This window comes from Taudactylus pleione, unplaced genomic scaffold (assembly GCF_031769625.1).
Source record: "Taudactylus pleione unplaced genomic scaffold, aTauple2 ptg000602l, whole genome shotgun sequence".
In the NCBI taxonomy this organism is placed as follows: Eukaryota; Metazoa; Chordata; class Amphibia; order Anura; family Myobatrachidae; genus Taudactylus; species Taudactylus pleione.
The window spans coordinates 7,240,754-7,267,561 of NW_028285004.1; the positions used below are offsets into that span (position 1 = coordinate 7,240,754).

The following is a 26,808-nucleotide window of genomic DNA, read 5'->3' on the forward strand; positions in this document are numbered from 1 at the left end:
GGTACACACATGGACCCGGTTGTAGAAGGTCCGATCGTAGCGGAAGAGGCCAAGGTTCATCTGCCAGAAGGAATAATAGATCAGAGTACCAAACCAGACGAGACCAATCCAGAGCCACTAGGATGACGGTGGACGACTCTCGTTTGATCCACTTGAGAATCCAAGGGAGGAGCGGAAACGGTGGGAACAGGTACACAAGGCTGTACGGCCAAGGGATCAGTAAAGCATCCGCTCCCACCGCTGCCGGATCCATGGTCCTGGAACAGTAAAGGGGTAGTTGATGATTTATCCGAGATGCCATTGGATCTATCTGTGGTTTCCACCATCTGCAAACCAGTTGATGAAAGACCTCGGGGATAAAGATCCTGACGACTGAGGTAGTCCGCTTCCCAGTTGTCGACTCCCGGAATAAACACTGCGGAAATGACCTCTACGTGTCTTTCTGCCCACAGAAGGATGCGACTGGCTTCGCTCATTGCCAGACGACTGCGGGTTCCTCCTTGGCGATTTATATATGCCACTGCCGTGGCGTTGTCGGATTGTATCCGAACCGGAAGTCCTCGTAACAGAGGAGCAGCCTATATCAATGCTCTGTAGACTGACCGCAGTTCGAGAACATTGATTGGTAAGAGGGATTCCTGCTGCGACCAAAGCCCCTGGAAGTGATTGTCCAGCACCACCGCTCCCCATCCGCGGAGGCTGGCGTCCGTGGTGACCAAGGTCCAATTCCAAATTCCAAAGCGCCGACCCGCTAACAGATGCTCCGTCCGAAGCCACCAGAGCAAGGATATGCGGGTCTGGGAAGACAAACGCACCAGCCGATGCATCTGTAGGTGGGACCCGGACCATTGAGACAGAAGATCCACTTGAAAAATTCTGGAGTGAAATCTGCCGAATTGGATGGCCTCGAAGGAAGCCACCATTTTTCCCAGGAGACGGATGCAAAGATACTTTCCTGGGTCTGAGTACCAGACGAACCAGCTCCTGTATGGCTATGGCCTTGTCCCTTGGCAAGAATATACGAATCAGAACAGTGTCTAGAATCATTCCTAGGAACTGAAGTCTCTGGGACGGCATCAACTGAGACTTCTGGAAGTTCACAATCCATCAGTGTTGAATGAGAATCTGATGTGTAAGGGACACTTGGTGTAAAAGGACTTCTGCCGTCGGAGCCTTGATGAGTAAATAGTCTAGGTACGGAATGATCGTCACCCCCCGAGAGCGCAAGTGAGACACCATGACGGCCATCACTTTGGTGAATACCCTGGGAGCTAACGAGAGACCGAATGGCAGGGCCTGAAACTGGTAATGAGCTTCCCTGATGGCAAATCTGAGGAAAGCCTGGTGAGGAACCCAAATTGGGACATGCAGATAGGCGTCCTTGATATCTATCGATGCCAGAAACTCTCCTGCCTCTAGTCCCGCAATGACAGAATGGAGAGACTCCATCTTGAACCTGTGAAATGAAAGATACTGGTTCAAGGATTTCAGATTCAGAATGGGTCTGACTGACCCATCTGGTTTCGGAACCACAAAAAGGTTTGAGTAAAACCCTTGTTGTCTTTGTGCAGTGGGAACCACCACAAGAACCTCGGCCAGCAAAAGTTTCTCGATCGCTTGACGCAAAATTAGTTGCTTCAAGGGATCGACGGGCAAACCTGTTGTAAAATAACGCACAGGAGGAGTGAAAGCGAACTCAATCTTGTATCCGTGAGATACCAGATTCCGAACCCAAGTGTCCGGAGAAGTCAGTCTCCAAACCTCCGAGAAACGCTGGAGACGAGCCCCCACCTTCGGATTTCCGAGATGGGATGGGAGCCCATCATGCCACAGGCTTGTCTGCTGGCTTGGGATCTGGACGGCGGGCATTATTTGTTTGACGTCCTCTAGCACGGCCTCCTCGCCCCGCTGAAGACGAACCTCGCGATCGTCCCTGAAATCTTGCAGATGCTCGAAAGGAACGAAAGGAAGGTTCCCTAAACGAGCGACGCGGAGGAGGTGCTGATGAAGGTAGAAAGGTACTCTTACCTCCAGTGGCCAGCGAGATCCACTTGTCCAGCTCTGGACCAAATAAAATATCGCCTGTGAAAGGAAGAGCTTCCACTGCTCTTTTTGACTCAGCATCCGCTTGCCAGGCACGAAGCCAAAGTGCCCGGCGAGCAGAGACCGCCGAAGCAGAAATCCTAGCGCCTACCTGGCCGATATCTCTGGAGGCGTCTCCTAAGTATACTGCAGACTCCTGAATATGTTCTGCCAAGGAATCAGATCTGCACGCGGAGTGTTGGATTTAAGACCCTCAGTCAATTGTTCCGCCCATTTTTCCACAGCCTTATTGACCCAAGATCCTACCAAGGCAGGCCGGAGAAGTGCACCCGCGGCCGTATAAATGGATTTCAAAGTGGTTTCTAATCTACGCTCTGAGGTTTCATTCAATGTAGTAGCTCCTGGAACAGGTAACGTGGTCTTCTTTGACAACTGAGAAACCGAAGGATCCACAGGTGGCGGGGTCTCCCACCTCTTCCTATTATCCGGAAATGGGTAGAGAGAAAAAACGCTTAGGAATCTGGAATTTACGGTCCGGATTCTGCCAGGCTGCCGTTATCTGTTCGTCCAACTGGAGAGAAAAAGTGAATGTGACAGCAATCTTCTGTGTCCTGGCAAATAAGGAGTCTTCTAACGATTCTGGAGCTTCCTGGCCAGAAATCTTAGGAACTTCCCTTACCGCTAGGATGAGTGCATCAATACCTTGCATTGCCTCAGGTTCTTGTGAGTAAGTCTCTATGTCTGATTCGTCCAGCATCTCCCCTTCCTCCTGAGACGAGTGATCCGCTGCCAAATCCTCATCCGACTGTAGAAGCGCCGGGAGAGCCCTCTTTTCAGATGAGCGACTTACCATAGCTTCAGGAGCTTTAGACGCAGAACCCATCACCTGAGCAAGGCTATTCACCGAGCGGACTAAATTCTGAGCCCAAGCTGGTTCTGTTGCTAGAAAAGAAGGGTGAGATGTGTTAGGTAGATCTCTGGCGGCCTCCCGTTCCCTACGGGAAGCGGCTAATTCAGAAGAAAGATCCGCCATGACCCCTGCCAAACTATTTATGAAGGAGGGAGTGACAGACTGCGTGTTAGCACTCTCTGCTGCTTCACACGTCTCGCACAGGGAAGACCCTTCAGATCGAGCATGGGTAAATTTCTTCCTGCACTTAGTGCAGGCAAACAGCTTTTGTGAAGCAGCTTTTTCTGTCCTGGAAGTCATCATGTACTCACAGACAGAAACCACATACAACTCAGGAATGCAGAAGGAGTATAGGGAGAAGCAGAATTTCAATAATAATGCTACTCAAAATGCAGGCAAAGCAATATAGGAGGAGCAGAATTTCAATAATAATGCAGCTCAGAAACAGGGGCAGACAGTGCAATATAAGGGAGGAGCAGATTTTAATAATGCTACTCAATAGAAACCAGAAGGTAGTTAAAACTACACTCTGTAATTACAGACCCCCTGTAGAAGCTGTCAGATCTCCCCCTCCTCTTCTCTCCGTCCAGTGCCTTCAGGGAGCCCAATGTAGTAGCTCCTCTAGCTCTCTGAGGCGCCACTCCCGTTCAGAGCGCGCCAAACTAGCCCAGGCAGTGAAGGGAGGAAGAGGAGGAGGGACCCATAAGCTCCTCCTCCCAATGGCGGCCGCTATTGTATGCGCACGGCATACACTCTAAGCAGAACATGCGCGGCTGTTGTGTTCCCGCGCCAGCGGCACAACCGCCGCCAGTGATAAACGTGCCGGTGCCTTTTCCACAAGCACCGGCATGCAGAGGTAGGACTGCCGCTCCGAGCCTACCTAGCAGCCAGCGCCGGTGTTCTTTCCCAACACCAACGTGGCACTGACAGCTGCGCGCTGTTACCAGACCCAGCCAATTATTTACACCTCTCCTGCTAGTCAGGAGAGGTGTGCTACTTACCGGGCTGCTGCGGCCAGAGCGCTGGGCAGTGAGGGGAGAGCGGGGACCCGGACACAAGCCAGTGTTAGCTGTGGCGGGCCCCGCTGAGTCTAATGACTCCTTAACTGCCTAAAGCAGTCTCCCCTCCATAGGGTGACCAGACACAGGCTGCAGTAGCAGTGTGGTCCACTCTCTGGCGGCTCCCACGATGCAGGCAGACTGTCACAGCCAACAGTCTGCCTGTCCTCTTGCTTGATTTACTTTTACAAAAAATTTAATTTAATTTAAGGTCTGGAGACAGCCCCTGTGCATCGGCTCTACTCGGGCACATTCTAAAAACTGGGCTGATGGGGCACAGAGGGGGAGGAGCCAGTCACACTTGTAGATTTTTAAAGTGCCAGGCTCAACTCAACCCACCGTCTATACCCCACTGTCATGAAGCTCCAGTGTCCCCTAGTGGATGAAGGAGAAAAAGCCATTACAGTTCTGGAACAACATCCTATGGACAGATAAGACAAAGATCAACTTGTACAAGAGTGATGGGAAGAGAAGAATATGGAGAAGGAAAGGAACTGCTCATGACCTAAAACATACCACCTCATCAGTGAAGCATGGTGGTGGTAGTGTCATGGCGTGGGCATGTATGGCTGCCAATGGAACTGGTTCCCTTGTATTTATTGAGGATGTGACTGCTGACAAAAGCAGCAGAATGAATTCTGAAGTGTTTTGGGCAATATTATATGCTCATATTCAGTCAAATGCTTCAGAACTCATTGGACGGCGCTTCACAGTGCAGATGGACAATGACCCGAAGCATACTGCAAAAGCAACTAAAGAGTTTTTTTAATGCTAAAAAGTGGAACGTTATGCAATGGCCAAGTCAATCCTCTGACCTGAATCAGATTGAGCATGCATTTCACTTGATGAAGAAAAAACTGAAGGGAAAATGCCCCAAGAACAAGCAGGAACTAGAGACATTTGCAGTAGAGGTCTGGCAGAGCATCACCAGGGATGAAACCCAGACGATTATTAACCCCTGGGATGCTGGTTTACCGTACCAATAAGTCCCTGGTGGTCCAGTGGAACGCTATGGCCAGATCCTGCGTCCACACCCAGCACCTCCGGTCTGTTCCCTGAGGCATCGACTGCTATAACATGCGATTCACCGCGAGCAGCGACCCACCTTACCTGTCCCCTGATGTCTGGGTGAGGTCTGGGTCCTCTCCCGGGGCCCTGGCTAGCGCTGACCCCTGGAACGCCTGCGGAGATTCCCAGATGAGTACTGGCCGCGGCACCGGAGGGGTGATCGAGCCGTAGCGCAGACGTCCCATGGACAGTCTGCTGCTGCACGCTCTTAGTAGTAAAACTAAAATAAATAAAGCTTTAGGGGCTGCGAAATAGTGACCAGACTACAGCCGGGCACCAACGAAAATGAGGTGCCTCTTGCTTGGACGGGGTATAGGGAGAATGGACCCAGTGCATCTTGGGAGCTAAAGCTTTAACTGCGTGGTGCCCGGATTGGTTCCCATCACCTACACCCCCAAGGTCTCCCTGTGGAGCCTATGGACCCTGAAGAAGAAATTGGAGATTTGGGCATTAGAATCCCTCCCCCATTTCAGGACTTCCCAACTCTAACTGTGGAATAAGGAGTTGTTGTCTGGGCTCAGACAATAACAATTAGGGAAGGGGGGGGGGGGGGGTCAACACTGTTGGAATGAAGGGACACTACTCATAACAGAGTTTGACGGCAGATATGAACCACTTGGCCCATCTAGTCTGCCCTTCAACCTTTTGGAAATCTTAAACCTATAAGATTATTATGTTCTTCTGCCTATCCCAAGCACATTTAAATCGCTCTACTGTCATATGCCGCATACACACTAGATAAGTTGGATCATATGAACGATAACGTTATCGTTCATTGCGTTCAAAATAGTCTAGTGTGTAGGCAAGACACAGTTAACGATTCGCGCTTCCACGGATTATTAACTAGGTCTTTCATCGCCCATACTTGCGGGGCAACCCAATGATATAGTCAGGTTCTGAAAGTACGGGTATGAGTAAGGGTGCAGTCATGGATATCGTTCAGTGTGCATGCTCAATGTCGTTAACGACATTGAGCCCGGCAGTGCAGGGCAAACACGTAACGATATTGTTCCTGGAGCAATTTAAATTTTATATTGCTACCACCTCTGACAGGAGGCTATTCCACTTATACACTACACTTTAGGTGAAGTCATACTTCCTCAAAATTCCTTTGAGCCCATCTCCCTCCAGTTTCAGTGCATCTCCTTGTGTTCCAACATTTCTCTTCCTATGAAGAATGTCTCCCTCCTGTACCTTGTTAAAACCCTTGATATATTTGAAAACAAGAAATATGGTAAGAACTTACCTTGGTTATATCTGTTTCTACGAGGTGCTTAGGGTCCACAGGGATACCTTGGGGTATAGGTGGTTGGGGACCAACACAGGCACCACGCAGTTAATTTTTAGCCTCCCAGGATGCACTGGGCTCCCTTCCTGTACCCTGGCCAAGGCAACTTCAGTTACGTACCAAGCCACAGGCCGGAGGAGAAAAAGAGAAGTCTGGTACACACAAGAATCTCACGCTCACATAAAGGAGATAGAAAACTGGTGACCAGAACAAGACCCTACTGAAGCACAGGGCAACAAGGCGGGCGCCCTGTGGACCCTAAGGACCTCGTAGAAACAGAGAACCAAGGTAAGTTCTTACCATATCACTTGTTTTCTACTTCAGGGTCCTTAGGGTCCACAGGGATACCTTGGGGATGTCCCAAAGGAATATCCTTCAAGGGTGGGAACACTCCTGTGCAGAAAAGAGAATCTGCCGCCCGAAGGAAGCATCCTGAGAGGCGAAGGCATCGAAAGCATAATACCTTACAAAGGTCTGAACCGAAGACCACGTGGCTGCCTTACACAGCTGAAAAGCCAAGGCACCACGCCAAGCTGCCCACGAGGGACCCACAGACCTCGTAGAATGAGCAGTCACAGAGGGAGGACCAGGAATGCCCTCATGAACATAAGCCTCAGATCGATCCAAGCAAATCCATCGGGCCAAAGTCTTCTTATTGACCGGCCATCCCTTCTTGCGGAAACGGTACAAAACAAACAAAGAATCCGATTTCCGGAAAGAACAGGTATGCTCCACGTAAATCCGAAGTGCGCGAACCACGTCTAAAGTGGCCTCACCCACCGACAAACCTGGAGTGCGAAAGGCTGGCACAATGATCTCATTTATGTGGAAACTCAATACCACCTTAGAGAGGAAACCGGGAGAGTCCAAAGAACTGCCCTATCCTGATGAAAAACGACGACAGGAAAGACACCCTACTGGCAGATGCAATAGCAAAAAGAAAAACAGCCTTAGCTGTAAGCAATTTGAGATCCACTGAGCCCAGTGGTTGAAATGGGGGACTTGTAGGGCCTTCAGGACCACAGACAAATCTCAAGGAGCCACTGGAGGGACAAAGGGAGGCTGTATGCGAAGGACCCCCTACATAAAGTGCGGACATCAGAAAGAGGACCAATCCTACGCTGAAACCACACCAACAAAATCAGAGACCTGCACCTTTAAAGGAAGCGAGGCGTAGACCCTGATCCAAGCCGGCTTGAAAGAAAGCTAGAACTCTGGAAACCCGAAACCAGAGGATCATACCCTTTAGGGCGACACTATTCAAAATAGGTATGCCACACCCTTTGGTAAGTCCTGGCCGCAACAGGCTTCCGAGCCCTGAGCATGGTATTCACCACGAAGCTGGAAAAACCCTTCGACGCCAAGAGGGATGTCTCAAGAGCTACGCCGTCAAAGACAGACGACCCAGATCCGGGTAAAGACAAATACCCCGAGACAACAGGTCCAGGCATTGAGGTAATAGCAACGGATTGTCGATTGAAAGACTCCGACGTTCTGGGTACCAGTGACGTCTGGGCCACGCAGGAGTCACCACCAGGAACGTGCCTCCTTCTTGCTTCAGCTTTCGAAGCACTCGAGGAAGAAGGGAGAACGGAGGAAACAGGTACTCAAACTGGAAGGTCCACCGTACCGACAGAGCGTCCACCAAGAGAGCCTCTGCGTCTCTTGTTTGGGATCCGTACGCCCGCAGCTTGCGGTTGTGTCTGGTGGCCATGAGGTCTATTTCTGGAATGCCCACCTGTCCACTAGGAGCTGAAATACTTCCTGGTGAAGGGACCATTCCCATGGATGCATGTCGTGACGCCTGAGGAAGTCCACTTTCCAGTTGAGCACTCCTGGAATGAACACTGCCGAGATGGCTTGTGGATTGCCTTCCGCCCAAGTCAGAATGCGGGATACCTTATTTAGTGCCGCATGACTTAGAGTTCCTCCTTGAAGATTTATGTAAGCCACAGTTGTGGCGTTGTCTGATTGAATCTGCACAGGTTTCCTGTGAAGAAAGAGCCTTGCTTGCTGTAGAGCGCTGAAGACTGCTCGTAGTTCCAATATGTTGGATTGGAAGAGCAGACTCCGCCACTGTCCACCGGCCTTGAAACACGTGTGGACCTGTCACAGCGCCCCACCCCCGGAGACAGGTGTCCGTCATCAGAAGGACCCAGTCTGAGATCCAGAAGGGGCGTCCCTTGTTGAGATGAGACGTCTGTTGCCATCAGGCCAGAGACAGGCGTACCTCTGGAGAAAGCACGATCATCTGAGTGTTTAGCCGTTGGGGCAACCCATCCCATCTGGAGAGGATTAACTTCTGCAGAGGCCTCGAGTGGAACTGGGCACACTCCACCATGTCGAGCGTCGACACCATGGACCCCAGTAACCGAATTGCAGAGTGGGTGGACACTCTGATCTCGCAGACAATTGCGAACCTTCGTCTGCAACACCAAGATCTTGTCCTCTGCTGTTGAGAGTCCAACAGTGCCCCGAGATGGAGCATCCTCCGGAAAGGCGTTAGGGACTACTTCTTCCAATTTATCAGCCATGCGTTAGTTTGCAACACAGATATCGTCAGTTGCAGATGGTGGTGAAGTACCTCTGGAGAACCTGCTAACAGTAGTAGGTCGTCCAGGTAGGGTAATAGGCGGACCCCCTGCAGCCGCAGATGTGCCGCCATAACCGCCATGACTTTGGTGGAGCTGTAGAGGCGCCAAATGGTAGTGCCTGAAACTGGTAATGCTGGGTCGCTACTGCAAACCTGAGGAAACTATGAGATGTAGCTATCGGGATATGCAGGTAGGCATCCTGAATATCCAGAGACACCATAAAATCCCCAGGTTCCATAGCCAAAATAATGGAACGCAGAGGTTCCATTCTGAACAGAGGTACCCTCAAAAACTTGTTTAAGGACTTTAGGTTGAGTATAGGCCGGTATAATCAGTTTGGTTTCTGCACCAGAAAGGTTGGCGTAATAACCCGTCCCCCCTTGGGGTAATGGGACCGGCACTATAACCCCTTCCCGGAGCATAGAGTGTACTACCATGTGAACCTCCAGAGCCTTCACTGAATTTGAATGAAGGTCTGTGGTAAAGAACTGATGGGGAGGCCTTCTGCGGAAGGAGAGGGCATACCTGTGGGAGACCACTTCCCTTACCCAAATGTCTGTGGCGGTCTGGCACCAGCACTGGGCGAACTGAAGAAGTCGGTCTCCCACCTTGGGGTCCCCCAAGGGGAGGCCCGCCCAGTCAGGCTGAGGGTTTGTCGTCAGGCTAGGCGACTGGGTGTCTGGTGCTCCAAGCCTGTTTCCTGGGCTTGGTAGTCTTCTTGGCTCCTGGGTCTCGGAAAGGACTGCACTTCTGGCTCACCCTGAGGTCAAAGGACCAAAAGGACAAAGTCCCAGACACCGATTGAGCCGAAGCAGAAGGCAGACACACAGATTTTGCTGCCGCCAATGTATCCACAATCTTGTCCAAAGCAGGACCAAATAGGACCTGATCATTATACGGTAAACATTCCAAGCCCTTCTTGGAATCTGCATCTGCCCTCCTAGAGCGTATCCACAAGGGACGGCGAGCTGAAATAGTCACCGTAGAAATCCTTGAAGTAAGTAGGCTAACATCGAACGCTGTCTCATTGATGTAAGCAGCTGAATCCCAGAGATTACCCACCAGCAGAATTTGCTCACTGGTAGCCCCAGAAGATAATGACGCTTCCAAGGCATTGGCCCATTTTCTCCATGGCTCTGGCCACCCAGCATACAGCCATAGCAAGTCTGGCGGCCCCTCCAGCGAGAGAGTAAATGGACTTCACATACCTCCACTACAGTCCGTAGCATCTTTCAGAGAGGACATGGACGGCATAGGCAGGGTCGCACTCTTAACATTTTTAAAATAAAGCATAGGCTTATTCTCAGTCAAATCCTTGTCCTAAACCACCATGACCTCCCATATGAGGACTGGGATATTATTTATATATATATTTATTTATATATTTAGGACGTTCAGAATCATGAGATATCCAGATTCTCACCATCATCTGACGTCATGTCTTCCTCCTCCTAATGGGTAGACAGGGATGACAATAGCAGCCTTTTAGCCGGCCTAAGCGGCTATACCTGGGAATACTCTGCCTACCACGGTTCCGACCCTTACAGAGGGTTCATCCAATTAAGTTCTGGAGACACCTGAGGCGTAGGTTGAGGGGGGCACTGCACCACCACCATCTGCCCGGGGTACCACTGTAAGGGAGCCGGGACCAACGGCTGCTGCGTAAACCCCATGGGAGAGTACACGGTTGGAGCAGAGAGACGCCAGGGCTGTTATTGCCTTAGCCAAACAGGCCCAAGAGGGATCCTGAGCATTACAGGAAACCTGAGAAGGGCCTGGGAGCGCACATGTAGCACATAAGCCTCACCTATCAGCCTCCTCTTCCCCAATTTCTGCCTTATATCTGATGCAGGAAATCAGGACAGGTGCAGAACTCTGCACATTCTCCTCACTACCTGACATGGTAGCAGACACAATGTATGTGACACTTATGCCCAGAGAAACCATCTGTAACACAAAATAACCCCCCCCCCCCCCCCAAACAGCACCTGTACTGTAGGGGTCTAGCAATGAGAAAAAACAGGGATAGTTAAAATGGGTGACAGTGATTAAGAATACACAGACAGACAGCACTAGCATAAGTCACATACAATGCAGAGCAGTGCTCTAATGGCGTTTATTGTCAACTACACAGGCTCTGTACCTGGTAGGACAAGCGCTAACTACATATACCTCAGAGCCTTGGAGGGAGAGTATGTAGAGGGGGACCCGATTCCACCACTGACTCTGCTGCCTATCAGCAAAGATGGCCGCCGGAGCTCTGCAGTGAGGAGGAGCCGGGGGAGATTAATAGCGCGCCCGGAAGGCACGCTAAGCAGCAGGGTAGGAGCCAGCTGTTAAACAGGTATGGTGTACTCCCCTGGCCTGCTATTAACCCTAGGGACGCCGGAGCGGTACCTCTGCATTCTCCGTTCCCCATTCCCAGGTGGTCTAGTGGCAGCGCAGGACTCAGTGCCTGGCTCCACTAACGGCCTCTTCCCCCAGGGAGCCCTCAGCCCTGGGGAAGAATAGAAGAATGTGTAATGGCGAGCACCCGCCGCGGACGCCCGCTACTTACCAAGTCCCTGTACGACGGCACACAGTTAGGGTTCCTCCGGGGTCCCTGCTAGTGAAGACCCCGGTAGCCCGCAGAGGTCCCCAGATCAGTACTTGGGTCTCGGCGCCGGCGGGGTGACAGAGCGGTGCTGTTGACGTCTGCTGGACTGTCCACACCACTGCTCTTGAAGAATCTTCAGGGGCTGAGCCACCTTGCGTGGAACACCCGACTCCGGACGGGCACCTACAAAACTGAAGGTGCCTTGGCCGGGGTGCGGTGTATAGGAAGGGAGCCCAGTGCATCCTGTGAGGCTGAAAATTAACTGCATGGTGCCCATGTTGGTCCCCCAACAACCTATACCCCAAGGTATCCCTGTGGACCCTAAAGTAGAAAGTTTCAATCGTGTCACCCCTTTCCCTTCTCTGCTCCAAATTATACATATTAAGATCTTAGTCTTTCGTGGTAAGTTTTGAGATGTAGGCCATGCACCATTTTAGTTCTCCTTCTTTGTACAGTCTCTAATGTATTTATATCCTTCTGGAGACATGGACTCCAGAACTGAACACCGTATTCTAGATGAGGCCGTACCAATGACCTACACCAGTGGATCCCAAACTGGGTGCCGTGGCACCCTGGGGTGCCTCAGGGCACTTTCAGGGGTGTCTCCTGTAGGTAGTCAAGTACCAAATAAAATTATTTTTAGACAGTGTGATTGACAAAACCAGTGCTAATGACTGCAAATCAAAAACTATGATGACAAAAAGAAGCACGGCCCTGCCAACCACCACATAACTAAACCTAAGGGTGACATAAGCACAATTCACTTAACATTTTTGCTTGATTTCTCAATAAGAAACTTTTGGCCCAGGGGTGCCGTAGAAAAAATGCTGATACTCTAGTGCGCCGTTATTTGAAAAAGTTTGGGAATTGCTGACCTACACAGTGGCATTATTACTTCTGTCTTCTGCTACTTTTTCAAATAAGGGTTCCCCCGAGTTTACTGATGCCAGCTATCCCCAAATCCCTGAACTCTGATTCCTGCAGTGCATGGGGTGCTCTCTGGCAATCACACATGAATAACGTTTCAGGTTCACACAATTTGAAAGAGGGGACTCTCCTGAAGGTGCTATGATGGGGAAGATTGAACACTATACATACTCTGTTCTATTTCTGCAGCGTTTTACCATGTCCCCAGTACAACTATGCAACAACAGCAAATATGAGTGGACCTTTAGGTAAGAATTTAAGATCCCCAAACTCCAGGCTGAGCCTCTAAATCCTAAAGTTTCAGTGTTCCACAAGAAGTTGGTAAAAAACTACCGATGTCAGTAATTAATTACAAACAAACATGTGCTACAAAAAGTTGATATTGTGACAAAAATGAGTTTGGATTACAAGCTGCAACATCACCACATGTGAGAATTACAAACACAGAGAAAAGCAGAATTTACATTTAAAAACTCTGTTATGCTACCCAGACCAGAATACAGAGTTTGCTAGCACACCTTAATAAATCCATCTTAATTGAATTATTGGTCTTTTTTAATCCATTCTAGGGGTCAATCCATTTAGGTGCGAATTGTGAGTTTGTTTCCTGAAACTCGCAGACTTCGCATCAAAGCGCGCTCCGGAGAATTCTCCAATCCAATAAAAAATTCCTATTCTCACTACTTGCAACGGAGTGGTGCGAATTGACTGCCAAATGAGATTTGAGAGAAGTGCATGAAAAAGTGGGGAGACCATCCTGGACCGCCCAAAATGGATAATTTCGTTAGCAGGACCGCACAGTAGGCTGTTTGGGGGCATTAGGAAGGTACTGTAGGTCTTTAAATGGTGTCAAATGGCTGATTTGTATTTTTTTTTTAAATGCAAGAAAATGTATGTTTAAACTCAAAGGAAAAATGCAAAAAAAATATATATATTAAAAAAGGGTGATTTTGGGGTACTTTGAGGGCATCTTGAAAAATTGTAATCTATGAAATAATTATTTTTCAATAAAAAAAAAAAAATATTGAAATGAAATTTGGAGTAGCTAAACTAATGAAAAGTTGATTTTGGGGTAATTTGATTACTTTTTTTACCCCCAAAAATTACATAATTATTGGACTAATTAAGCCAATTGGAAACATCCAAATGCCTAGTTAGTCATTAGGGTTGGGGAAAGGGGTCCAAGAAGTTCAGCACTGTCCCGACATTTTAACCTTGAAATAAAGATTCCTTTCCATCTCACCCTCAGGGACTTGCGAATGGAAAGATGTGAATTCAGTCTGACTGATTCAATGAGAGTTGCTAATTGGATTGCAAAATATAGTCGAAGAGAAAATAGCAACTCGCACCTAATTGGATTGACCCCATAATGATGGGACACTGTGCTGAACCAATTGGACACCCCCCCTAATGACAAATCTCATTTGGCAGTCAATTCACACCCCTCCGTTGCAAGTAGTACAAATAAGCATTTTTAATTGGATTAGAGAATTCTCAGGAGCGCGCTTCGATGCGCAGTCTGCGAGTTTCATGAAACAAACTTGCTTCTCGCAATTCGCACCTAATTGGATTGACCCCTTTAACCTTAAAATAAAGATTTTCCCTCCCATCTCTCACCCTCAGAGAGGTGCGAAAGGAAGATTGCTAATTGGATTGCAAAATGAATTCGCTATGCAAATTCGAAGACTCGCTCATTGCACCTAATTGGATAGACCACATAGAATAGAAATTTTCGGATTAAACACAAAATTGTAGGTCTGATGATTTGCCTGTAGATCAAGATGTATAAGCCAGTCCTAAATAATACCTGCAGGTAATGGAGGGGGGAGGAGGGGGAACATCCGGAATAGTACATGTGTCACCACATACATCTTACTTTCTTGTGCGTTAAACAGCTATTCTAGTCGTGCCATGCCGTGGCGTGACTCAGTAGCGCAGAGCATCTTTTTGTGCAACTCTTTGCCTTCAAAAAGGTCTTATTCGCAAAGCAATGCAACTAGGACACACGCAGAATATAGGCATGCCGTATATTATAATCAGAAGCTGCTTGTGCATCCTATTTGCTTCGCGAATAAGATGCATTTGAAGGTAAAAAGTCGCAGGAAGATACGCTTTGCGCTACTGAATCACATGGTGCTCATGCGTTATGTTTAACACGACCTGTAGAGCACGGAGGTAAGATGTATGTGGCCACATCTGTATAAATGCTACAGTGTAAAGTGCTTATCAAAAGGGGAAACAGACACTTGTCACAGTAGTTTACTACAGTCCTTCACTTAAAAAAATAAAAAACCCCACACACCTATAACCTAATGATATGACAACATAGGAGGTCAAATGGCAACTCAACAACCTCCAACCCCATATTTATCTTTAAAGGAATCCGGTGTTTCCCAGGGTAGATGTGTAAAGCTGGGCATCCATTATACAATTTTCTGTCTGATATGTGTCCAATCTGGCTGGTTGGAATGAAAACCTGGTAATGTACAGTATGGGAGCAAATGGCAATCGTCCATTTGCTCACAAACACTGGAAAATAGTCAAAAATGGATGTTCAGACAAATTGGATAAAAACACAATTTAACCAATTTAAACAATTTTTTTTACCTTTTTCAGTGTTTAAAACCATATGATCGACTGTCATTTGCTCCCATACATTACCAGGTTTTCATTCCAGCCAGCCAGATTGGACAGATATCTGACAGAAAACTGTATAGTGGATGCCCAGCTTTAGTCTAAGTTTAGGGGAAGGAGGACATGGGTTGTTGGGGAGTGATAATATGAGATATGGTAAGAACTTACCTTTGTTATCTCTATTTCTACGAAGTCCATAGGGTTCCACAGGATACCTTGGGGTATAGGTGATGACGTCAGGCATCGGGCACCATAGAGTTAAGTTTTCAGCCTCCCAGGATGCACTAGAGTCCCCCTCCTATACCCCGCCCCCGAGACAAGGTATCTCAGTTACGTACCAAGCCATAGGCCTGAGGAGGAGAAGGAAGAGAGAGAAAAAAGATCTGGACACACACAAGAATCACATTCTCACCAAAGGGAGACGGAAAAACCGGTGACCAGAGCAAAGCCTGTGCGACAGGGCGGGAGTTCTGTGGAACCCTATGGACTTCGTAGAAATAGAGATAACAAAAGGTAAGTTCTTACCATCTCATATTTTCTACTTCAGGGTCCATAGGGTATCCATAGGATACCCTGGGGATGTCCCAAAGCAGTATCCTTCAAGGGTGGGCACGCTCCTGTGCTGAAAGGAGAATCCGCCGCCCGAAGGAAGCATCCTGAGAGGCAAAGGTGTCAAACGCGTAATACCTACAAAGGTATGGACAGTGGACCACGTGGCAGCCTTGCAGATCTGGACTGCAGAGGCACCACGTCGAGCTGCCCACGAAGGACCCACAGACCTAGTGGAATGAGCCCTCACAGAGGATGAAACCGGCAGGCCTTCATGAAGATAAGCTTCTTAAATTGCCATATGGATCCAAACTGCCAAAGTTTGCTTTGAAGCAGGCCAACCCTTTTTACGGAAGCCATAGATGACAAACAAGGCATCCGACTTCCTAAACGAAGGAGTGCGGTCAACTTAAATCCTTGAGGCCCGCACAACGTCCAGAGTGGCCTCACCCACTGAAAGGTCAGGTGAGTTAAAAGCCGGCACAACGATTTCCTCGTTGATATGAAAACAACTTTGGGAAGAAAATCAGGACGAGTGCGCAGCACCGCCCTGTTCCCATGAAAAATCAAGAAAGGGGGTCTACAAGAGAGCCCCTAAATCAGAAACACGTCTGGCCGAAGCAATGGCCAGAAGGAAAACAGTCTTAGCTGTCAGCCATTTAAGATCCACTGAGCCCAGTGGTTCAAACGGCGGTCCCTGGAGAGCCCTCAGGACCACAGCCAAATCCCAAAGCGCCACCGGTGGAACAAATGGTGGCTGAATTCGAAGAACGCCTTGCATAAAGGTTCGCACATCAGGGATTGTAGCAATCCTAAGATGGAACCAGACAGACAGGGCAGAAACCTGCACCTTCAAAGAAGCAAGGCGAAGCCCATGGTCTAGTCCCACCTGTAGGAAGACTAGCACTATAGACAGACGGAACTCCCGAGGTGCATAACCTCTCGGTCGACACCACTGGAAGAACATATGCCACACACGATGGTATATTCTTGCAGAAGACTGTTTCCGAGCTCTTACCATAGCTCGTACTACAGAGCTGGAAAACCCCCTGGACCTTAACATGGCCATCTCAACAGCCATGCCGTCAAAGACAGCCGAGTCAGGTCTGGGTGAAGACAAGGACCCTGTGACAGTAGGTCCGGTCGTAGCGGCAACCGCTGAGGAATGTCCACGGACAGACCCTGATGGTCTGAGAACCAGTGCCGTCTGGGCCACGTGGGAGCTTTCAACAGGAGCGTCCCACCTTCCCGTTTGAATTTCCGGATTACCCGCGGAAGAAGGGAAAACGGAGGAAAGAGATAAGCAAACCGGAACGTCCACTGGACGGACAGAGCATCCACCAGAGACGCCTTTTCATCTCTTGTGCGAAACCCGTACACCGGCAACTTGTTCTTGTGCCGTGACGCCATGAGGTCGATCTCTGGAAGACCCCACCTGTCCACCAGAAGTTGAAAGACGTCCTGGTGCAGAGATCATTCCCCCGGATGAACGTCCTGGCGACTGAGAAAGTCGGCCTCCCAGTTGAGGACTCCCGGGATGAATACCGCTGATATGGCCAGGAGATTGCGCTCCGCCCAAATCATGATGCGGGACACCTCTACGAGTGCCACCCGACTTCGGGTTCCTCCTTGCCGATTTATGTAGGTCACGGTGGTGGCGTTGTCCGACTGGACCTGCACGGGATGACCCTGGAAAACCCAATGGGCCTGCTGGAGAGCATTGAAAACGGCGCGGAGTTCCAAGATATTTATCGGAAGCTCCTTTTCCGCCTGAGTCCATCTGGCCAGGAACAAGTGTGGACCAGTGACCGCTCCCCAGCCCCGAAGACTGGCGTCTGTTGTCAATAGGACCCAGTTGGCCACCCAAAACGGACGACCCTTGTTGAGATGGGTTGTCTGCAACCACCAGGCAACCACCAGGCAAGGGACAGGCGAACCTCCGGAGTGAGCACCATCGTCTGGGATTTGAGACTCTGAGGCAGTCCATTCCATTTGGACAGGATCAATTTGCTGCAGAGGTCTGGAGTGAAACTGGGCATATTCCACCATGTCGAATACGGACACCATGGAGCACAGTAACCTCATTGCCGAGTGAAGAGACACACGGCGACTCTGCAGACAACTGTGCACCCTCAACTGCAAGGCAGAGATCTTTTCCCCCGTCACAAAGATCCTCTGCTGTCCGGAGTCCAACAAGGCTCCGAGGGGCAGAATCCGCTGAGACAGTATCAGGGTGGACTTTTGCCAGTTTATCAACCAGCTGTGCCGTTGCAGTACTGCAATCGTCAGATCCAAATGGTGTAGAAGGAGCTCCGGTGATCCTGCTACCAACAGAAGGTCGTCTAGGTACTGCAACATGCGGACTCCCTGCAGCCGCAGGGAAGCCGCCATGACCGCCATAACCTTGGTGAACACACATGGTGCTGTCGCCAGGCCAAAAGGTAACGCCCGGAACTGGAAGTGATCGTTGTGGATTGCAAACCTGAGGAACTGTTGATGGCGCGAAAGAATAGGGACAAGCAGGTAAGCGTCCTGTATGTCCAACGACACCATGTAATTCCCAGGTTCCAGCGCCAGAATGATGGACCGTAGGGTCTCCATCCGAAACCTCGGCAAAACCTTCCGCAGTTCCGTGGCTTTGTTCCGGTCTGATGGAAGACCCGTGGTGAAGAATCGGGATGGGGTCTGTGCCGAAAGGAGAGGGCATACCTGTGAGAACCAACCTCGTGAACCTAACTGTCTGTCGGGGTTACCGGCCAACACTGGGCGAACCGTAGCAGGCGGTCTCCCACTTTGTGACCCCCAAAGGGGGGCCCGCCCGTCAGGCCGCAGGTTAGTCATCGGACTTAGGGGCCGGACGTCTGGTACTCCAGGCCTGCTTCCGGGGCTTGGCCGATTTCTTGGGGCCAGCCTGTCGGGGAAAGGACTGTGCTTTAGGCCTACCCTGGGCCCTGTAAGGCCGAAAGGACGACGTACCTGAACTGGAAGGAACTGCAGCAGACGGGAGACATGCCGATTTGGCTGCCGCCAGCGTGGCTGCAATTTTGTCCAGATCCGGACCAAATAGGACTTCTCCATTAAAAGGCAAAGCTTCCAAGCCCTTTTTGGAATCAGCGTCAGCCTTCCAAGATCGCAACCATAAGGTGCGACGAGCCACCACCGCTGCCGAAGAAATCCGAGAAGTCAGGGTACTGATATCTAAAGCCGCTTCATTAATGTAAGTGGCTGAAATCCCGGAGATTGCCCATCAACTCGGTCTGTTCAGCCGAACAGTCGGAATCGAAAGACGCCTCTAAACTATCTGCCCAGCGCTCCATAGCTCGGGCTACCCAACAAATGGCCATAGCCGGCCTGGCTGCCCCCCCCCCGGCAAGGAAATAAACGGACTTTAGGCAGATTTCCACCTTACGGTCCGTGGCATCCTTTAAGGAGGACAAGGAGGGCATGGGCAACGTGGCACTTCGGACCAGGCGTGTCACATTGGAATCCACCTGTGGCGGGGATTCCCACTTAGCAAAATAACTGTCCGCAAACGGATAAGCCACTGCTAAACGTCTTTGAGGCTGATACCGTTTGCCAGGATGTTTCCACGCCTCCTGTAAGTGGTCCACCAATTGACCCGAAAGAGGAAACACTGGCGTAACCCTTAACATCCTTGAAAAAGGCATATTTGGATTTTGATACCGGAGGTTCATCATCCTCAATAACTAAAGCTGTGCGGACTGCACGAATAAGGCCAGGTATATAAACCTTAGACTTAGCGTCCGACTCTTTAGTACGGAGAGGTTCTTAGTCCGAAAGATCCAGAATCTCCCCATCATTGGTCGTCCCCTAGTCATCCTCATAAGGAGTAGACAGACGCCACCGTCCGCTTATGAGGCCGCAACGCAGACTCCCCTTGTAACACGTCTGACAAATGCTGCACAGAACTTGTCAGAGAATTAACCCACGCAGGCTCCTGAGAGACCGGAGGAGGGGAAATAGGGAGACTGTGGGGTACCATCAGTTGTCTCGGGAACCCCTGCATGGGTGACGACACCACTGACTGCTGGGGCAATCCCATCTGAGGGAACGCTGGTTGCGGAGCTAACTGGCCCACTAGGATTGTAAGCGCTTTAGCGAAACAAGCCCAGGGCGGTTCCTGAACCGGAGCCATGACAGTAATTGGCCGCGTCAATAAAAACACTGCCGACATAGCCCCTCCGCGCTACCCTGCCCCTCCGCTATAAGTACCTTACACGTAGTACACAGAAGCTGGAGAGGAAAATCACTCTCAGACATGATGGCAAGTATGTGACCCCTCTCACTGAAACGCGTTAGTATAGTGGGAGAACCACCCTGCAATCACCGCACGGGCTTTAGCAGAAGAAGAGCAGGGACAGTGAAAAGGCTGACAGTAGAAAGTGAAAGTACAGGCAGCAGACGCTAGCAGCAGTCACATACCATGCAAAGAAATCAATCCCTGCACTATCAGCGCTGATCCTCAACTACGCAGACACAGAGGGCCTGATTCAGAGCCGCTCGTTCGCTCCGAGCGATGTTCGCACATCTGCGCATGCGTATGGGTCGTAATGCGCATGCGCCAACCAGTCAGTGCGGTCGGAAAACGTGTGTTCGCAAAATTGCGAGTGCCTGCTAATTTGAGTGACAGGATGAGGCGTTTGTGGGTGGTAACAGGGGAAGGTGCTTGAAAACTGGGAGTGGAGATCCGAACGCAGGCGTGCCAAACGGTCAAAACGGGCGTTTTAAGGGTGTGCATAATTAACAAAGCAGCGTCATCGACCACGTCACTTGGTTGTTTCTTAGCCTGAACTGTTCGCATGATTGCGGTAGGAAAATCCAACCACAAGCACTGCGAGCAGTTCAGACGCCTTTCGATGTAATCGCTCAAATAAATAGCGGAGATGACGTAGGATGAGAGCGGCCAGGGGGCGTCTTTACAAAATAGCGAGCACGTTTCGTTCGCTCGCTCAGAGGCGTCAACAGACCGCAAAGAGCGAGCGCTCAATTTAAATAGCCGGCCCCTTTTTCTGAACGAGCGAGCGAAAATATCGTCCGGCTCTGAATCAGGCCCAGAGTCTGGTAGGACACAGCGCTGCATACACAGACCTGTTCCAAGAGGTATGCCGGGGAACCCAGACCACGATGCCACCGATCAGCAGCGTCCACCATGCTTCAGGAAAGATGGCCACCGAGGAGCAGAGGAGGCCGGCCTGGGGGAGGAGCGCTGCCTCAGGGCCAATCGGGAAGTACAGAGAGGCTGTGTGCAGCGGGGGAGGCGCCGGCTGTGTACAGGGAAGGCGCGCTCCCCTGGCATGCAATTAATCCCTGGGACGCCGCAGCGCTACCGCTCAGCTGCGGTCCGCTGTCCCAGGGGGGTAGTGGAAGCGCAGGTCCGTAACCTAGCTCCACGCTGCAGCCAGTCCCCAGGGAGCCCCCTGCCTGGGGACTCCGGACCATGTTCCAGCAGGAACCCACCGCGGGACCCCGCTGCTTACCTGCTGTCCCCCTTAAATCCAGCCATGGTCCCAAACATCTGGGGTCACCGCAAGCTGTGACCCCAGATGCCTACCAGCATCCCCGGATCAGTACCGGCGTTCTGGTACCGGCGGAGGTGTAGGGAAGACAGCATGGACGTCAAGAATGACTATCCATGCTGTACTTCCAGATGTGCAGCCACAGCTGCCTTGTAGAAAACTTCAGGGGCTATCCTTAGCCCCCCTCTAACCAGGTGCATCCGACTCCCAGCCGGGCACCAACGAAACAGATGCCTTGGCTCGGGGGCGGGGTATAGGAGGGGGACCCTAAAGCATACTGGGAGGCTGAAAACTTAACTCTATGGTGCCCAATGCCTGACATCATCACCTATACCCCAAGGTATCCTGTGGATACCCTATGGACCCTGAAGTAGAAAAAAGGCTTAATGACCCATGTGTATTTTAACCTTTGTTGGGAAGATGTACTAAGCCTTGGAGAGAAAAAGTGGAGGGAGATATAGTACCAACCAAACAGCTCCTAACTCATGTTACAGGCAGTGTTTGAAAAATGACCGTAAGGAGCGGATTGGTTGGCAGTTTCTCTCTCAACTCTATCACTCTCGATGATTAGTACATCTACCTTATTGTTTATAAAAGTAGTATAGTTACCTGTGGAAAGCTCACAATTAAAACTTTCTACGTTTATCTGCAAACCAATCAACTAAAGCTTAACACTACTGTACAGCCTGTTTTTTGTTTTTTTAACTGAACTTCTCCAAGCTTTAGCCAAAGCCAACTATCTAAATGGCCGTGCAACATGTATAATAGGTGGTGGAAGCTATTACATTTATTCTATTGGGGTGTGCCCTTATTGTCAATCACCAAAGGTAATGTTTGAGGCTTAAAATTAACCAATCTCAAGAGAAAATAGTGCATGAATTAAAAGGCAATTATGAAAGCAATATTAGTGTCTTTAAAATAGACAGCAGAGTAGTTATAGCATGCTCTCAGAATATAACTTAATATTGGTATCAACGTATTTTAGGGGAAGACCAAACCTGTTGCTCCATGTTTTCAACAGCTTTATGTTTCTCATCCCTAAGCTCCTGCTTCTCCCTTTCCGCTTCCATCAGTTTCTTCTCCAGTTGGGCCTGGTACTCTGAGGCCTCCTTCAGGCGCGTTTCTATGGTTTTTTGTGCCTCTTCAGTAACCTTCCAAACACATTGATAAAGCGCTGATCAATATATGCTTAGAGACTGCCCAATGCAGGGCAGTTATTGCAATTGCCACACTTTCTTTGCTCCTACAGTATCCATTACATTTTGCTAAATATTAATTTGTTTTAAACAGGGAGCACAGATTTACTGCCAAGCATCTCGTACACATTTTGAAACTCTCTGGGGGAGGGGATTAATTTATTAACGCTGGGCATGTAATTAATGGACGTCTATTGGAGCAATTCAATTGTTGCTCCGATCAGACACCCAATGATATTGTACATGCCCAAAAGGACGGGGTTTAGATGTGAAAAGTGGTTAACCCCGTCTAAAATCCTGGTTTGGGCATACAAACCACCGTTTGAATAATCCTTAGTTTAGATGCCCAAACCATGATTTTAGACGGGGTTAACAACTTTTCACATCTAAACCCCATCCTTTTGGGCATGTACAATACCAATGGGCGTCTGATCAGAGCAACAATTGAATTGCTCCAATAGACATCCATTAATTACATGCACAGCGCTAACAATTGAATTCTCCCCTTTAAGATCAAAACTTCTATTTATCAAATAATCAGATAACTATGTTTTGGTTTCAAGACAATGCTCAACTTTACCTGTTTTTCCTTGTTCAAAGATTCTTCCAAACCAAGGACAACCTCTCTGTATTGCTCCACATTGCTAGTTGAAGTTTTTATCCTCTCTTTCAGGTCATTAATTTGCTCCTCGGACTGTGCCAGTTTATTCTTTAACTCTTCAATATCTTCACCTTTATCATCAGCATCTTGGATAATTAAATGTTTAATGTAAAATATTAATCCTGAAAACTACATACTTATGACAGAGGACATGAAGATCTGCAGATTATAATTTCTTAGAAAAAAAAAAAAAAAAAAGTCCAAAAGACTACCTTTGCTGGATGATGTCTGGCTTGAACGGGCCAATTGAGCTTCAAAGTTACCAAGATGTTGCTTCAATGTAGAGATTTCTTTGTTTGAATTTTTTAGAAGTTCCCTTGTATTATTGTGAAGATTTACCTCTGACTCGTACTGTCTTTTAAGATCCAAAATCTGAACCTGAAAACCACAAGTATTACCAGCCTGCTTCTATAAAACAGTTGAAGAAAGACTTCTGAACAGAGCACAATAAATACTCACATCTTGATTTTTGCTCAGCAAGTGTTTCTGTTCCAATTCATATTCTAATTTCTTCTTAACTTGGTTTAACTCTTGCTCTAGCCTTTCAACCTGGTTGTTATAACGTTGCCTGATTTCTGTGTCAGACTTTTCGAGGGTAACCTAAAAGGAAGGAAGGAAAACAAAAAAACAAAAAAAAAAACTTTGAAACATGCAAGACCCTTCTATCAAAAAAAAAAAAAAAAAAAAAAAAAAGAAAATGAATGACCAATACAGCAGCAAAAGTATAATGGTGCATACACACGGTCAGATTTTTCTTCAGATCTGAACGATAACGATTTAAAAAATCGTTCATCTGACAGATATGTCAGATTTTCCTTCAGATATGAACGATGCGCGTTCCCTATGGTCAGATAACGATATCTGACATCTGATGTGTTTGCAGTCAGACTTTTACCATTCCATTAGTTTTAATGCAGTCAAAAATCGTTCATCTGACAAATCTGACCGTGTGTATGCTCCATAAGAAAACCACCCACCCCTGTGGGCACTTTAATAACAGCAGATGGAGTGGTAGTTTAGACTCCATGTAGAGTTTTAATATGTCCACACATTGGTGAGCCTCCATACTCCAAGGTTTACAGTATCCAATAATTGGATCAAAAGGAATGGCATTTTTATTACTAAACAATTCAATTTTGAATTACACACCTCTACCATTATGTTGCTAGTTCAGTTCAGTCCACTCCTGTACAACCCCCCTCCCCTTCACTTGAACACTTAATATACTGACCTGGATAGTTTGTAAATTAGTGAGCAGTAAGTTTTGGCCCCTTTGCTCAGCAAGTAAGGACTCTCTTTCTTGAGAAAGACGGGTTTCAGTCACTTTCAAAAGTTCCTTTTCTCGCCTTAAGTTTTCTGCCCTTACCTTATTATAAACAGAATGAAAACAAGTTAATGAATCAGCAAAAGTAATAACCAAATACATTTATCTTGTGACAGAGAAAATAGAAATCTAATGCTGGGTACACACTAGAAAAACATATCTTTCAGTAGAACGATCTGCCGTCTGAGTGGCCAATTAGTAAGCTATACACATTTACCAACTGGCCACTCATTGTGTCTGGACTGACAACTCAACAGGGTCCGCACAGTTGAGGGGTCAGTGGTCGCAGCAGCAAGTGTAGAGGCAGTTCACGAGTTACCTACACACACACGCAGATGCACCGGTATACCTTTTATATATCGCCATCAGCTGTGCTTCAGGGCCAACCTGAACAGTTTGCGAACTAAGTCTGTCACAGTACACACCAGCAGATGCACTCGCGATAAGGAGTTATGGTAAAACCTACCTATGTTAACTCTTTCTTTGAAGTCCATAGGGATACAATGGGGTGTAGGTGGGACCTTGGAGGACCGGACACCAACAGCAAAGCTTTTCAATCCAAGGATGCTCTGGTCCTTCCCCCCTATACCCCCACCCACAGCCTGAGGGCAACGCAGTTTTGTTAACAAGCCCAAGGCAGGAGCAGGAGAGGAGAAAAGGAAAACTGGTACACGGAAGAATCACACTCTCACACAGAGAAAGAAACAAGTGACCAAGAAAAGAAACCCATATAAGCTAGGAGTGTCAGGGCGGGTTTCAAAGAAAAAAGTTAACAAAGTTAAGTTTTACCATAACTCTACTTTTCTTTTTCAGGGTCCATAGGGCTCCACAGGTAGACAATGGGGATGTCCCAAAGCAGTTGTTCAAGGGAGGAAGTGCTCCCGAGCTGATAGGAGAACCCTATGCCTGAAGGAAGCATCCAGAGAGGCAAATGTATCAAAGAATAAAACCTAAGAAAGGTGTGGATAGACGACCAGGTGGCCACCCTGCATAGCTGTTCAGCTGAGGCGCCACGCCGGGCTGCCCACGTGGGACCCACAGAGCGAGTAGAATGAGCAGATACTGTAGCCGGCACAAAAAGGCCAGCATGCGTGTAAGCCCGTGAGAGTCATGTGAATCCATCTGGCCAGAGTCTGTTAGCTGGCCATCCATTCTTGTGGAATCCATATAGGACGAATAGGGAGTCTGATTTCCTGATGGAAGTAGTACGGTCCACGTAGATCTTTTGTGCACGGACCACATCCAAAGAGGCCTCATCTGCCAAGAGGTCTGGTGATTGAAAGGCCGGAAGCACAATTTCCGAAACGAGAGGCCACATTGGGAAGGAAGCCGGGCGTGTTCCAAGAACCTCCCTATCCCGATTAAAAAGGGAGAGTGACAAGAAAGCGCCTCTAAATCAGATACCCTATGGGCAGATGCAATAGCCAGAAGAAACAGTCTTCGCAGTGAGCCACTTGACATTTACTGAATGGAGGTTCTTGAAGTGCTTGGAGCACCACTGTCAAATCCCATGGAGCCACAGGAGGGACATAGGGAGGCTGTATATGTAGAACACCTTGTAGGAAGGTGTGAACATCTGGTAGAGGAGCAAGTCTACGCTGGAACCAGATGGATAAAGTAGAGACCTGAATTTTCAGAGATGCTAGGCGGAGGACTAGATCCAATCCAGCCTGAAGAAAGGCAAGAATTCTAGACACCTTAAAAACTTTGGGTCATAGTTTCTTGGAGCACACCATTGGAAATATGAATGCGATATTCTGTGTTCAATCCTGGCGAATGCAGTTTTACGGGCCCTTGAGCATAGTCTGGACCACAGAGCTGGAAAATCCCTTAGCAGTTAGGAGGGATGTCTCAAGCGCCAAGCCGTTAAAGACAGACGGGCCAGGTCTGGATGTAGAAATGGACCCTGAGACAACAGGTTGTACATGTAGAGGAAGTTGAAGAGGAACGTTTGAGAGACTTTGAAGATCGGATTACCAATGGCGTCTGGGCAAAGCCGGAGCCATCAACAGAACTGTGCCCCCTTCCTGCTTGATCTTCCGAAGAACTCGAGGAAGCAGGGATATTGGGGGAAAGAGGAATGCCAAATGGAAGGTTCATTTCACTGACAATGCATTCACGAAGGCTGCGTCGGGGTCCCTTGTCCTAGTTCTATATACTGGAAGTTTGTTGCTGTGTCTTGAGGCCATGAGCTCCACATCCAGCACACCCCATTTGTCCACCGGGAGCTGAAAGACTTCTGGATGTAGAGACCACTCTCCTGCATGCATGTCATGACGGCTGAGAAAATCTGCTTCCAAATTGAGAACTCCCGGGATGAATACCACAGATGACTGGGAGATGGCATTTGGTCCATGTATACACACTTCTGCCCGACTCAGTGCCTCCTTGGTGATTGAGGTAGGCCACTGCCGTGGCATTGT

At 48.8% G+C, this 26,808-nt stretch overlaps 1 protein-coding gene across 1 annotated transcript in view; it reads right to left on the reverse strand.

The window, feature by feature from the left end:
- The window catches only part of TPR (translocated promoter region, nuclear basket protein), a 294,162-nt gene that overhangs the window by 133,026 nt on the left and 134,328 nt on the right, over window positions 1-26,808 (reverse strand). The window contains exons 19-23 of the mRNA XM_088453921.1: window positions 24,293-24,427; window positions 23,521-23,661; window positions 23,274-23,439; window positions 22,981-23,147; window positions 22,203-22,355 (exon numbers count right to left, since the gene is read on the reverse strand). Of these exons, the coding sequence (XP_088310047.1) occupies window positions 22,203-22,355; window positions 22,981-23,147; window positions 23,274-23,439; window positions 23,521-23,661; window positions 24,293-24,427 (762 nt within the window). The remainder of the gene's footprint in view (window positions 1-22,202; window positions 22,356-22,980; window positions 23,148-23,273; window positions 23,440-23,520; window positions 23,662-24,292; window positions 24,428-26,808) is intronic.